The 15,146-nt window shown below is 40.2% G+C and overlaps 1 protein-coding gene across 1 annotated transcript in view; it reads left to right on the top strand.

Moving 5' to 3' along the window:
• Positions 1-15,146, top strand: part of DOCK3 (dedicator of cytokinesis 3) — a 141,689-nt gene that overhangs the window by 29,680 nt on the left and 96,863 nt on the right. The window contains 3 exon segments of the mRNA XM_081850458.1: positions 3,617-3,672; positions 4,661-4,757; positions 10,373-10,521. Of these exon segments, the coding sequence (XP_081706584.1) occupies positions 3,617-3,672; positions 4,661-4,757; positions 10,373-10,521 (302 nt within the window).

Here is a 15,146-nt window from a genome sequence, read left to right on the forward strand (position 1 = left end):
GTTCATCTTTCCTGCACCAGTCCAGCTCTTCCTACCTTCTCCACAGGGCTGGGTTAAGAGGGGTGAGGCAGAATGTGCACTTGCAGGCCATGTGGAGCAGATACTGCATCATACCAACACCCAAGGTTTTCTTGCTGCCATTTGCTTTTTCCTTCTGTCCTGGCAAATAGCGGAAGGGAGCTTTAGCTGTCCTTTGCTTTATTCTTTGTTCTGAGCGGGCGGTAGGATGTCGAGGGAAGAGATAATATCGGAGGAAGAGTTGTCAAAAGGAAGATTCCACACCCATCAGGGCTGGAGACACCAGGAGAGTATTGGGCATCATGTTGCAGTAGAGCTTCCATTTCTCCCTGCAGGAAGCAACATCAGATTTAGGGCATTGTGGGTGTCCAAGGAGTGCAAAACTGAGAAGATCCATAATTAAGAAGATCCATTTGGGGGCACCAAATTTTGTCCTCACTCAGGGCATCATATTACCAAAGATTACCAAAATCTGCCCCTCCAGGAAGTAATAAATGGGAGGAAAGGCACTCAACCACTCCAGGGCTGGTCTCCAGAGGAAGTACAGGTTCCTCAGCTCAGCTTTGGCCTCAGATAGTGTAGATAGCTCTTATTCCAGTTCCAGCTGTTGCAGACACAAGAACACTTGGAAGTCTCCTAAGGAGCTGCTTCCTTGGATTTCTGATGAGTTGGCTAAAATGGGAACCTGTATTCAGGTTATTCCTCCTTCCTCTGGTTTGGGAGTGGGGCATTCTAGGGGTCTTGGTTCCTCCCTAGTCTGCCTCCTTGGTTAGGTCCATCGCCTCTGAGACTTCCCACATGGAGAAGGGAGAGCTCTCAGAAGAGAAAGGGGAACAACCTAAACAAAAGAAAGAACTTTTTTCACCAGACTTATCTGCAAGAAAGTCAAGACCTTACAGCTAACCACAGACTGATACCAAGGAGGGAAGCCTGATACTGTCAATGTAGTTTTCCTCAGGGACTAGGCAAACCTTTGTTGTTCTTTTTCTGAAGTCCTTTGATAAGTCCTTAAGTGCAGTTGCCAGGATTTTCACCAAAGTGCTGGTCAGCAAGATGGTTCATTTTGAAGATGAAAGGAGTCTTTGGACAACATCCAGATGCATTCCAAGTCCAGGAGCCAAAGTCTAAGTGACATTCAGACCATGCTTTCCTGCTTATGTCATGGATTTGAGGTGAATAAGAAGAGCTGAGATGCTTGACCATTTGGGACTTTGAGCAGACTGTACCCACTGACCTTTTAAGACAAACATTTCAAGAAACCAATGACAGATCTATTTGTGAGCCATTCAGGCAAGTGGGTCCAGAGGTTCATGTCAAGATTCCAGTGACTGGAAACAGAAGACAAAAATGCACTGGAGGCAAAATGCTTAATATATATATTTTATGTCTTTTTAAAAAGCTATTCAACAAGCTATTGTAGATGTGCTCAAATAGATCAAGCATCAAGGAACAGACACCATCCTGATAGCAGTGTCAAAGGAGTTTGTGGTTACTAGAGCTGCTGGAGATGCCTGTGAAAAAAGCATTGGAGGTTACAGTCAGTAAGGATCTCCTAGCCCAGCATCCAAGTCTTACATCTAGATCTGCAGAACATCTAGTTAGCTGGAGGTTGAGAGGCTGTAGCTAACAAGGGGATGTTGGAAATCTTGCTTGCTTCATAAAGGGAGTTGATGAACCAAGTCTGTGGAGGCACATGGATAGCAATGATAGAGGTGGACATTTTTTCTTAGAGTTTTTACAGGACTTTGTTAATGAGGACTTCAGTACAAGTGCCTTGAAGAGGCCGACAGCTACTGCACACCCTGTTTTGGGCTCCAGTGAGGATGATTCTGTTTCTTACCACTTTTACATATATAGGTTTTTAAAGGAGTTACACTGCTTTATCCCCCTAACTGGAACTGGAACTGGGTCATAAGTGCTCCACTGGGGCCTCCCATTGAACCCATGGCTATAGTCTCCCCATCGGAACTTACACCAAAGACTATTTTCTTTGTGGTCTGGCAGGAGAGTGTCTGAGTTGGGGTCACTTCCTGACCTCTGTGGGGTTAAAAAAAAAAAGATAAGGTGATGCTACATTTTTCATGCCAGAAATATTTCAATCTTAGGAAGTAATACTCTAGTTTGCTCCACCTCAGTACCTGCTTAGGAGAAAGTATGGCATAAAGTAAATCTCTGAAGAGGGTTTCATTTTTACATGGATAAAACAGTAGCCACTAGGAAGTCCAAAGCTGCATGTGTTTCTTAAGGGTCAAAAGCCTCTAACTCATCCATAGCTAGATAGTTGTGGGAGTACATTAGTGAAGCTTACAAAGCCGTGTTCAAGTCGGGGGATTCCAGGGGAAATCATGGCTCAGCTTTCTGAAAAAGAACTGTCCTTGTGGAAATATGTAGGGCAGCTACTTGGCCAGATAAGTATTGCAGCTTTGCATATAATTGAATAACTTTTAAAAAAAATGCCTGAAGTAACTGATATTATGGTTTGAAGTCTTGGGTGGTGCTGTGGTCTAAATCACAGAGTGTCTTGGGCTTGCCGATCGTAAGGTTGGCAATTAAAATCTGCGTGATGGGGTGAACTCCCTTTGCTTTGTCCCAGCTCCTGCCAACTTAACAGTTCGAAAGCATACCAGCACAAGTAGATAAATAGGTACCACTGTGGCGTTTCCATGCTCTCTGACACTCATCATAGTGTTCCATGCGCCAGAAGCGGTTTAGTCATGCTGGCCACATGACCCGGAACAGCTGTCTGTGGACAAATGCCAGCTCCCTCGGCCTGAAAGTGGAGATGGGCGCCGTACCCCATAATCGAATTTGACTGGACCTAACTGTCCAGGGGTCCTTTACCTTTTACCTTTACCTTTAATCTGTTATATTCTTTTCCTAGAAGACCCGTTTATCCTAAATAGGATCCAATAAGGCAGACATTTATGTACAAAATATGTTTTTTAAATGTGATCTTATTGAGATCCCAAGATGATTTTTTTCAGGAAACTCTTAAAAATATGAAATAATACTTTTTTGGAAATTTTTTATCATATTTTTAAAATCACTTTTGGAAATGTTAAATTTTATAACTTAACTTTATAATTTAAAGTAAGTCTATCTTGTGACATATCATATTAAAGCCCATGAAGTTCTGAAGAGATTGGTAATTTTAGGTTTGAAATATCTCAATTCTGGACTGAACTTTTACTATTTTTGTGTAGTCCGGCAAGGCCAAAATTTTAAGAAAATTGGACGACATGAGGTAAAAAGATCATTAAAAATTGGATCACTTGGTACGGAATGACCCCCTTGCTGGACAGGACATTTATGTTTACAGTATATATTTATTAATAACTAAGGCTTGTACTTCCCCCGGCACACTATTAAAGAGGTCTGCGTACTGAACATGACCATTTTTGGCAGAGTAAACATGTGCAATTGTGTTTTGCAACTTTCCAGGAATTATTATAAGTTTCATGTTTGATTCAAAAGCAATATTATTTTTGAAAGTTGTTAATGATTCCATATTTTCTGTAGCAAATTGTTACTTGAGAAGGTTCTGTTAAATTGCACTTCCTTAACTTTTTCAGTTAAGTAGATTTTTTTTTTCTTGTAGGGGATCTTTCCTATTAATTATATTCACTTGAAAAAGGCAGTTGTCAGCAACAGAGGGTGAGTATGCTTCCTGATGATCAATAAATTGATACCTTTGTGGTTAAAAACAACAACCCACAATTAGATACAATCCTGATAAATGAGCAGGTTTTCACTGCAATTATTAAATGTGCTCTGCAGTTAAAATTAATTAAATTTATTTGCTTATTATTAAACTTGTTGCTTGCCACTTTAAAAGATCTTCAAGTAACTTACACTGAAAGTCGTAAACATAAATAAATTATACCATAAAAAAGAATAGAAAGAAAAATTCATATGAAACATTAACATACCATACAATATATATTTAAAAATCAAAACAAAAACCAGTTCCCGCATAAACAGTGATAGAAAACTTTGTCAGCATACTAACAATAAACCACATGATACTCCCACGCACTAAGCAGCAGATAAAAATAAAACACTGGCTGAGGTGGAAGGTGGAGTGGGTGGCGGGCAGCAGGTGGATTGATCAAGCCTAGCTCTGGCCTGATGCTATTGCATGATGGCAGAGGGACTGGCTCAGGGTCCAATGGCTCCTGGACCTCCTTACCTCCTTCCTGCTTCAGGAATACCCCATTTCAGGACTTCCTGCTGACTGCCACTAGCAGGAATCCCTCCGACAGCATTTCTGCCCACCCATTCAGCAGGCAGAATATTGAAATCTGTGCTGGCAATGCGACACCAGCATCAGTTTGCAGGGATAGGCCAGCAGAGGCCAGCACAGCTGGGCACGGGGACACTGGTACCAAGCAGACTTGGATTGCGCCCAACATTAGGTGAACTTGGATCCTCTGAAATCCATGGGACAAGTTAAGGATGAACTAAGTCCCACTGATTTCAGTAATAACTGAAAGCAACTAATTTTTTAGTCTGGATCCAATTTAGTGCAATATGAATAACTGTGAGTACACCTTTAAAACTAGGAGAAGGTGAAAGTTATAATTTTTCAAAGTGTATTATAATCTTTACAATAATTTCATGGGAGCTTTGGTTAAATTTACAGGCAGTATGAAACAGTTGTTCCACTTGAAGATTCTGTTATCACTGAAGTTACAGCAACACTCCAGGAATGGGCTGTCCTCTGGAAACAGTTATATGTGGTAAGTGAATTGAAATAGGTATAATAATACGTATAAATAAAACTTACTGACCAGCTGCCAAGTCAAGGGCTGTAAGCATTTCACACTGGGCCTTTGATAGTATTTTGTGTGGGTGAACTTTTAGTGTACTGTTTTTTTAACTGATTTATTTGTATTATTGTATTTGTTTTGTGTTCATTGTTGCTGTTATTTGCTTGGAGAGTTTTGTGTAGGAAGGGACACAAATTTAATAAATAGTAAGAGCTGGGGCCTTGGTCTGTATTTGTAGGCTGGTTGGCAAAGGGAATGTCTCCACCGGTGAACAACTCTTCTTGGCTTGCTAATTATTTGGTGCCTTAATATTTGATGATATTTTTAGTTACAGATTTGCACGAAGCCAGATTTGAATGATAAAAACTTCTCATTTAAGATTGCAGTTTTTATGTTCTTTTATCCTATAACTATTTAACTAGAACAAAACAAATTCCTTCCAGTAGCACCTTAAAGACCAACTAAGTCAGTTCTTGGTATGAGCTTTCGTGTGCATGCACACTTCTTCAGATACACTGAAACAGAAGTATAGACATTCTATACAAGATCTCAAAGTAGCTGTTTTACTACAAAGGAATTTCAGAAATAGACTGGAAAGAGAAGCTGCTGAATTACAACTTATCACCAAACTTAAAACCATGGAGAAACCTGGTCTGAACAAAGACCTTGGATTCTTATCTCATTATACATGACAAAGCCATTTTTCACCTTTTCACCCCTTGCTTTTTCCTGTAAGACCTATTGCAGTCGTTAAGAGTCGTCAACAGGCTCATCACAGCTATCTGCCAATCACCCATTCCCACCACCCTTCTGAGTAATACCCCTCCCCACCTTCTCACTATATAGAAGGGTCTGGAAACTTCTGTTTCAGTGTATCTGAAGAAGTGTGCATGCACACGAAAGCTCATACCAAGAACTGACTTAGTTGGTCTTTAAGGTGCTACTGGAAGGAATTTGTTTTGTTTTGACTATGGCAGACCAACACGGCTACCTATCTGTAACTGGAACTATTTAACTAGGTGTGTTTTTTTACATATTTCATGAAACACATGCAAAATAAAATACATGTTAGTAATAGGAAGACTTTTCTAGAAATCGAACAAGCTTGTGTAACTACTAGCTCATTTTTTCATCATAGCTGTAGGAAAGCCTTGTAGCTGGAATTTTACTTGAAATATTTCTTCTTTAAAATATCTTGTCGTGTTTCTTTTTTGAACCTTTTATTGTTACATTTTACACCATGTGTGATGGAGTACACTTTTCATTTTTGTTGCTGTGTTTTGCTTTCATTTATTGCTGGTTTACTTGTTTTTAGAAAATGGGAATATATGAGTGCTTTTTGCTGCATTCCTACTTCCTTGTTTACTGGCTAAAATTAGGGAGGAAGAGAAGGAGGGGAATCTATATCATACACATTAAGGCTATTCTCATGGACCACAGAAGGTTCCTGTAATAGCTCCATCTCTGAATCTAGGTCGATCTAGGCCACATCAGTACCTCCGTATGAGATTATCCTAGGAGTCACATATATGTTGCTTTAAATTCCTTGAAAAGATGGGATTTCAATATTATGTATAAAAACAATGACATTAGGAAAATGGCTTGTGAATTCTGCAGTTCAAGTCTTTAAGCTGTTTTCTCAGCCTGCATGACCAATGGGCAGAGATGATGGAAGTCCAGCAACATGAGGGCACGATAACGGGCTATCCCTGGCTCATACATAGAACAAATGTAATACTGAAGCTTGGAAGAAATGACTACTGATTATCAAAACAGAGCTTTTCTCCTGAAATTCCAGGCTTCTTGTGCTTTCTTCTGGGCCTGGGAAGAAGCAAGGAGGCCCGCTGCTTTTAGATCACTGCAAAGATAATTAGCCAGGTAAAGGAGTGGAGAGGGTGCAGGATTACGTCACATGTTTGTTCCATGTTGAATTGCACCAAAGCTGTTGAAGGGCTTTAGCACGCGCGCACACACGCACACACACACACACACACACACACACATACAAATCATGTACTTAGCCCGTGGCAATTTTCTGCTTTCCTCTAAAACAATGACTGAATAATTTGTTTCCTCCACAGCAAATGGGGAAAACCAACTGTCATAGTGTTCCCTCACATTGATAGGTTTTGTTTTTATTTGATGTGGCAAAATAAAATTGTTTAAGGAGCTTAATAAATTTCTGTTGAAATATACCAGTTACACTCCTTTTACAGAGGTCAGCCCCTGCAGTGATATTAAAAGATGTCAAAACTCATTGCTTGCGGCAACATAGAAATTAATAAAGGATGAGGGATCTGTTATTTGCCTAGAAGTGAGTGTTACACGGCCCTTGCTACCAGATGAGTGACATTTTGCATGGCAGCATTAACTTTCCTTCTCTTTCACACTGTGGAAAGTGTTTCATCTACCTTATATGGCAACCACAAAACAAGCCAAGGTACAAATTAAAAATGCAGTGCATTATTTTGTAAAGACTGGTTGTTACAGGGAGTTGTAGGTCATAAATAGTCACTTTATATTCTGGTTTTGTATTTGTCACCTACAGCAAGAATTAGCAGGGGGTGGATAGGGATCTACTGGTAGATCTCTCTGAGTGATATGCAGTAAATTGACTCCCAATTGTTTAGCAACTAGCAACAAAATTGCTTTTTTCACCTAAATTAGGTGAAATGAGCAAAGGAATAGAATTCGTATGAAAGGACTGCAGTCACAGGTCATTTCTGATGCTGAATAAAAATTCTACATCCAGAATGTGCACCCTGTTTAATTTTAAGTGTATGTGGATTCAGTAGTGGATCCTGATGTTCTAGTAAAGAACAAAGTTGATCCAACATGCCTAAATCTGTTTACCCCTGACCTACAGTGTTCCACACACAAAAAAAACACTCCTTACATAACATCAGTGCTCTACAGCCCATCCTGGTCCCTGATCTTGTGTACTAGATCTGCCTTTGCTTACAGATAGACAGACCCCTAACCTGGAACAACCACTTTTACTAAATAACCACTTTTACTGAAGCACAATAGCAGGAACCAGAGGTTGCAGTAAACTCAGATGCTTTCCCCATGTCTACACAAGCAGGGCTGCTCCGAGAACATTTGGCACCAGCCACTGCATCAGGAGCTCATTTGCTTGCTCATCTTGCATTATGATATATGCTGTCACCTGCCAACAATGCTCTTCTGTGTTCTGTATAGGAAAAGCAGGCCAGTTGCTACACAAAATAATAAACACTCTAACGTTAGAAATGGCAACATTCAGAAAACAAAGGGAGAACATATAAATCCCCCAGGACACTTTACTGCAGACCTGAAAATTGTCATTGTTCAGCAAATGGGGACAGAATTATAATTAATCAAGGTTTGATTCTGTTTAGGTGCCAATAAAGACAACCGCTTCCTGTCTTACTACAAATGTTATTTAGCAGAGCTGGAATGATTGTTTTATCACCAACTATAGCTGTAGACAAAACAAAACAAATTCCTTCCAGTAGCACCTTAAAGACCAACTAAGTCAGTTCTTGGTATGAGCTTTCGTGTGCATGCACACTTCTTCAGATACAGATATGTATCTGAAGAAGTGTGCATGCACACGAAAGCTCATACCAAGAACTGACTTAGTTGGTCTTTAAGGTGCTACTGGAAGGAATTTGTTTTGTTTTGACTATGGCAGACCAACACGGCTACCTATCTGTAACTATAGCTGTAGAGAATGATCACTCACTTTGCTTATGCTTATATAGAATTGTCACAGGTTGTACTTGTTGCATTTCATTGCCATTTGACCCCATCTCTCTCCCTCCCCCAATAATCCCTAGATCTGTCTCTCTGTGTGTATGCGCAATATATATTGTTAGAGGGGGGGTTTTGAGGGGGGGTGTAGCTGGAATCTGTGAATGACATTTGTAAGTATGTTTAAGGCTTGCATTTCTCTCTGTATCCAGTGAGGTTTAAAATCTAGTAGAAGCTGCTGCTGAACCAGTCAGTCTCTTTGTAAGTTAATGGCCTTAGCTGACTGACCAAGTGCTCTCATCAGCTTCTCAAAGAGTGAGCTATGTTGCCATAGCAACAACTAAGTGATGGTGCTCTCCTGGAAGAGGAGTAAGCATTTCCCCACTCCTCTCACCTGGCTGGATGATGTTTCATCCTAGGAAGGAGAACAATAGGCCAGGGGAATTCATAGAGAATTTAGAGATTGGGAGATTGGTTGATGCTGGAGTCTGGAGAGAGAGCGACATGTATGCTCTGTGCTGAACCCAAAGCTGTGAGCTTGGGGCTTCCCTGGAAACCTAATGGGGAAGCAAGATGTTGGAGTGTTAATGCTGTCACAAACAAGATGAATTTTAACAGGGAGAAATGTAAAGTATTGCACTTGGGCAAAAAAAAATGAGAGGCACAAATACAAGATGGGTGACACCTGGCTTGAGAGCAGTACATGTGAAAAGGATCTAGGAGTCTTGGTTGACCACAAACTTGACATGAGCCAACAGTGTGACGCGGCAGCTAAAAAAGCCAATGCAATTCTGGGCTGCATCAATAGGAGTATAGCATCTAGATCAAGGGAAGTAATAGTGCCACTGTATTCTGCTCTGGTCAGACCTCACCTGGAGTACTGTGTCCAGTTCTGGGCACCACAGTTCAAGAAGGACACTGACAAACTGGAACGTGTCCAGAGGAGGGCAACCAAAATGGTCAAAGGCCTGGAAACGATGCCTTATGAGGAACGGCTAAGGGAGCTGGGCATGTTTAGCCTGGAGAAGAGGAGGTTAAGGGGTGATATGATAGCCATGTTCAAATATATAAAAGGATGTCACATAGAGGAGGGAGAAAGGTTGTTTTCTGCTGCTCCAGAGAAGCAGACACGGAGCAATGGATCCAAACTACAAGAAAGAAGATTCCACCTAAACATTAGGAAGAACTTCCTGACCGTAAGAGCTGTTCGTCAGTGGAATTTGCTGCCAAGGAGTGTGGTGGAGTCTCCTTCTTTGGAGGTCTTTAAGCAGAGGCTTGACAACCATATGTCAGGAGTGCTCTGATGGTGTTTCCTGCTTGGCCGGGGGTTGGACTCGATGGCCCTTGTGGTCTCTTCCAACTCTATGATTCTATGTGACCCCTGCATCCTATTCTCTAGTTGTATATATCTATAAATGGAACCATATATTCTAAAGATGCCACAGTCTCCATTGACCATCCTTCAAAGGAAACCAAACCCTGGATAAGCACTGGCACTGCTGGAGTATCCCGCGACTCAGAGAGTGGGGTGCATATAGCAATATTGTTTCTTTCCTTGTGCATCTGCTGACTTGCGTTAACACTTCATGCATTTGATAAAGTGGACTAATACACAAAAACTTATGTTGCAATAAATCTGTTAGTGTTTATAGTTCCACAATACTACCCCCACCTCCCATGACAGGCTAATGCATCGACTCCTCCGGACTTAATTGTTTTTCCTGCAACACATATGCAATCAAAAGTTTTACATTTACTGTATATATAATATAGTTGGTTTTAAATCACCCAACTAAAGTGTTTATTTTTCTTTCTCCCACCACTCCCTCTCCCAAATAAAACATTTACAGAAACATAAGATAGATCTCTTTTACAAACTGCGGCATGTGATGAATGAACTGATTGATCTTCGCAGACAGCTACTATCTGGTCATTTGACCCAGGACCAAGTGCGAGAAGTCAAGAGACACCTCACTGTACGCTTGGACTGGGGTAATGAGTAAGTATGAGTACTATTTTGTTTTAAAGCATTTAGGGTTCTTATGGAATAAAATGCTTGGAATGTGCTTGCTAGCAGCCAAATATGGATTTTAATGCCCTTTAAGGAGGAAAAGATGATGCAAGTAAGAATTGTGAAATTTCAATTTTTTTTAATCCTGATCCTAAACATGTAAATTGATGCATGAAGGTAAAGTCTGTTTCATTTTTGGTGCAAATAATTATATATGGTAAGCTCAGCAAAGGGCAGTGTGCTTATTGATGCTAGTGGTTTGTGTAACTTTTTTTTTATACTTTGTAAACAGCTTAGAAGGCTATTTTGTCATTAAGTGGCATATAAATTACTATTTTTGTTATTAATAATTACTGAATTCCTGGGTTTTTGTATTATCATGCACAATATGTTTGCCAAATTTTAAAATAGTTTTGTGTAATGGTTGGTGATCACAAGAAACAGAGAAACTGGATATAAAGGGAATTATCCCAAAACTTGCTTTGGCCATACACACATTCTTCTCTTATCTGTATTGCCACTGTTTCTCAGAGCAAACTTTTTCTCTTTTGTGTGAAAAACACAAGATGTGCTAAGACCTATCATTTCCCCCCTCCACACACACACACTCTAACACACACACACACACACACACACACACACCCCGCCGTGAACCTGAGAGGGTAGGAGGTCACCACAGAATGGAACAAAGAAAATAAAGCTGATCTGTTCCATCTTCTGATGAAATATGTTGCATCAGCTAAAAAAAGAAGGCAAACAGGTATACAGCACCTTTAGCATCTAAGTACTATGCTCCCCTGGCAGACAGGACAAAAGTCATTTGAGCCATGCTCACATGGTGAAGCTGACAACATATTTGATGTTGTATCGACCAGATGTAGCAAATAGCAGGCAACAAAACACCATGGTTGGGACAACATGTAGTTGACATTATTGTGTTCCAACTTGCAGCACATTCCAGAGTTTGACATCAAGTATCCTTTGATGTTGGCCAACATCACAGGTAAATTGCAGCACGTGAAATTGCAACCACTTTGAACCCAAGAAAAATAAAGACATTAACTATGTTTCATGCATTCATCAGGTGTGGTGGGGTCATAGAACATGTGTCAGGTGCATTTCTGACAGTGTCAAAAGCCTCAGTGTGTATCCCTGACACTACTATGATGCTAGTGGGAAAGTGTGTGGTACCTCTGTATGAGAAAAACAGTCTACAGTGCAAAGTCAATGAAGCAAAGCAGCATCTGTTTGCAAAGAAGTCATGATCATTGGAAAATATTACACCAACACAGTTAGTTCTCAAAACACAATGTGTGTAATCTGTCAGGAAAGGCATGCATGGGCAGAGGACCAACCTTAATTGCATTGCTTCTTGCCACTGTGAAGTGAACTGCTTTTAGTAATAATTTGTTTAAATAACAGTAGTGACACAAACTTTTCCAAGGTAAACACATGCCACAGTTTTCCAGCTGATCTATAAAGTATGTACATAACCATGATTATATTTTAGACCAATAAAACAGTATCAACTTGCACCCATAACCAAGAAATTTGAAATTTTATTTTTGGGTTATGAATGTGATGTGATGACTATAAAACAATTTTTATTGACACTGTGTTCATAGTTTTTAAAAACAATTTCTAGCCAAACATTTTACATGCATTTATTTAAAGTGATGTTACATAGTTTTATATTATATTGTGGACATACACAACCCTTTCCCCCCTCTATGAATATTCATTTTATATTTGTTATCAAATTCTGTTGGTACTTTACCATAATCACTGGTAACATTATTTTGATGCTGACAATATTCACTTATAGGCAAACAGTGTAGAAATCAAAGACCAATTATTTAAAGACAGTGGTACGTAGATGTGAAGATGTATCCATATCATGAAATGTTTAAACATTATCGCTGCAAGTTTGATGCTCTTAGCCCACAGGGCCTGACTTGTTCAGAAATTCTGGCTTCGCTCTTCCACTAGGAACTTTCTTACAGAGCTTGCAGCAGCATATAGCAGGCAGAGACTTACGGTGGATCCAGCTACCTGCCTCTTACTAGAGCTCAGCAAGGCCAGCTAGGGCTTGAAGGACAGGAGCAAGGAATGTCATCAGTGGGTATTGGGAGCCTTTGTGCTGAAACCTCCTCAGTGCTCTCCCAGTGGGAGGAAGATGACCTCAGACCATCCCTTTGTGGGGGGCATGACTTCCACAGTCACAGTCTGATGTGCTGGTTGTGGAACTATCCTGCTCTCATCCGTTTCAAAGCAAACCAAATTCAGACCATGAGTTATAAAGGTGCCTTGCTAAACTAGCCATAGTTTGTTATAAACATGGACAACATGAAAGTTGAGATCCAGGGAAAGAGATATGTAATGCAGGTAAAGTGCTTCTCCTGGCCATGTGGGGGAGGAGGGAAGAACTTGGAGCTGTTCCAGTTCTTGCACAAAGCACTAAACTGTTTGGTAATATGGGCTAACATGGCCATTATCTCTAGGGACTTTGTTAATTTATTGTGCTAATTTATTTTCAAGCAACATGTGAAATTAGCTGTTTTATGATTCTGAAGCCCCCTCTCTCATCATGTTCTTCCTTCACAACACCTAGCTTTGTTTTGGAGGGTATGTGTGGCTACAGGTACATCAACTCACTATTACTTGTTTGTTTATTAAAACCCAAGCTCTGATATTCTGGGATAAGAAAGTGAAGGGGGGGGGGAATACAAAAAGAAGAACCCTGACAGCAAGGCACAAAACTGAAATGAAATGAAATGTGACAAGGGTGCTGGTCTAGATGTAGTCTTCCCCTCAGCTAAAAGAACAAGGCTTCTGAGAAATAAATTGACAAAATTATACCAAGTGATTTTGTTTTCCATTGTAGCGTAGCTAAGCTCCTACTATTGTAACAGTCTTCTGCCAGAGCTGTTAGAGTTTGTTATAAAAATATTATAAAACAGGCCTAGGTGAATAATTTATAGCATCTCTCTTTGGAGGCATGACTGAGAGAAGTGGGTACTTTGATTAAAAGAACAACAAACCAACTTGACCACAATCCAGAAAGATTATGTTGTGCCGTAGCAAATTGCGTAACTAAGCACTGATTAGCTGTGTGCAGGGGAGAGGCCTAAATTCAGTCTCCCCCCTCACCAAATAGATCAGCCCTGTCAAAGCTGACAGTACCAATTCTCTAATGGGAATCTGTGTGTGTAGCTACAACCACTGGAGGTGATAGTCCATGTACTGCTGCTGTTTGCATTAGAGTTTCTTCTCTCTGTGTGTTTGTGTAAAAATGTAAGCCTGGACTGGGGCAAATAAATGGAATCTAGAACTTAAATCTTACCAAAATTTAAAGAATTTTAATTATATATAGCTAAGGATTTCAAACCTATGCATTTCACTGGGATTTTGAGCTTATCCTCATTACGTGGAAGTAGTTTTTCTTGGTTGCATTTGATTTAATTACGTGTTTCAGTGATTATTTAAAACATAAACACTGTTTTAAACACAGCTTTTTGCATTAAAATCTCCAGGCAGCTTACAACAAATAAAATAAGAAAGGTTTACTATAAAACCGCAAGCTAAAAAGAGATTGGAAAACGGCAGAGAAAAAAATTAGGGGGAAACAAGGGTTAAAACAAATAGGTTGGCAGGGCAAATGGTAAAAGAGAAGAGCCTTTGGAAACTGGTATAAGGAAGAAGACATATATGTGGTTCTACTGATGGTGATAACATGAGGGACATGTTGGAAGCCTATGGAGCACCATAGGCCAGAAATGGGGAACCTGTGTCCCTCCAGGTGTTAATGGATGAGAACTCTCATCACCCCTGAACATTGGCTATACCAACTGAGGCTGATAGTTCGATCCCAACATCTGGAAGGCCACAGGTTTCCCATTCCCTCCATAGGCCAATTTTCAAAGTGTTGAACAGAACTCAGTGCACATGTTCAAGCATTTGGGGCATGTACAGTACAGGCGGCAACCATTTTTTGTGTTCCAATTGTGCATGACTGCTGGTGCACATGGGTCCTTTTGGAACTGCAGGAGGGTATAACAGGGCATGACAGGGCGAGGCGGGTTTATGCATGCTCTGCCAACGTGTGCGGGGGTCAGGAACAGAACTTCCATGCAAAATGGTTGCTGCCGGTACTCTTAGAAAATACTTTTTTTTTCTTTAGAGCAACTTCTGAGCTGAGAGTAGATGAACTTGCCTATCACTAGTTGAGTTGTAAAACTGGTGCATAAGAAGTAATCATTTTTTAAATCTTGCACTTGCTTGTTACATTCTCTGCTTCTTTTGAAATGCATATAATTGCTAGTCAAGTAACTGAATGTCACAAATACCTTAATAAAAAATGCTAAGTAATCTTTCTGGGGGAGAGAGTAAAGTGTGAACCCATGTTTGTTTCTCTTGCTTTTCATAGTGGCTTTTAATGTTTTGTTCAGTAAGAATGTATTCTAAATATAGGATATTTTAAGCTGAAAAAAATGGCCTTGTAACGTAGAATGTAGAGTACTTTTGTATACATTTTCTGAAAATACAGCAGGGAACTCTCTGGAGCAAAGGTTTTACTGTAAAATTCGAGCTGAAAAGAGTTGCAGAAGGATTTT

The sequence above is a fragment of the Podarcis erhardii genome (genome assembly GCF_964252035.2).
Source record: "Podarcis erhardii genome assembly, chromosome: 2".
NCBI classification, from domain to species: domain Eukaryota; kingdom Metazoa; phylum Chordata; class Lepidosauria; order Squamata; family Lacertidae; genus Podarcis; species Podarcis erhardii.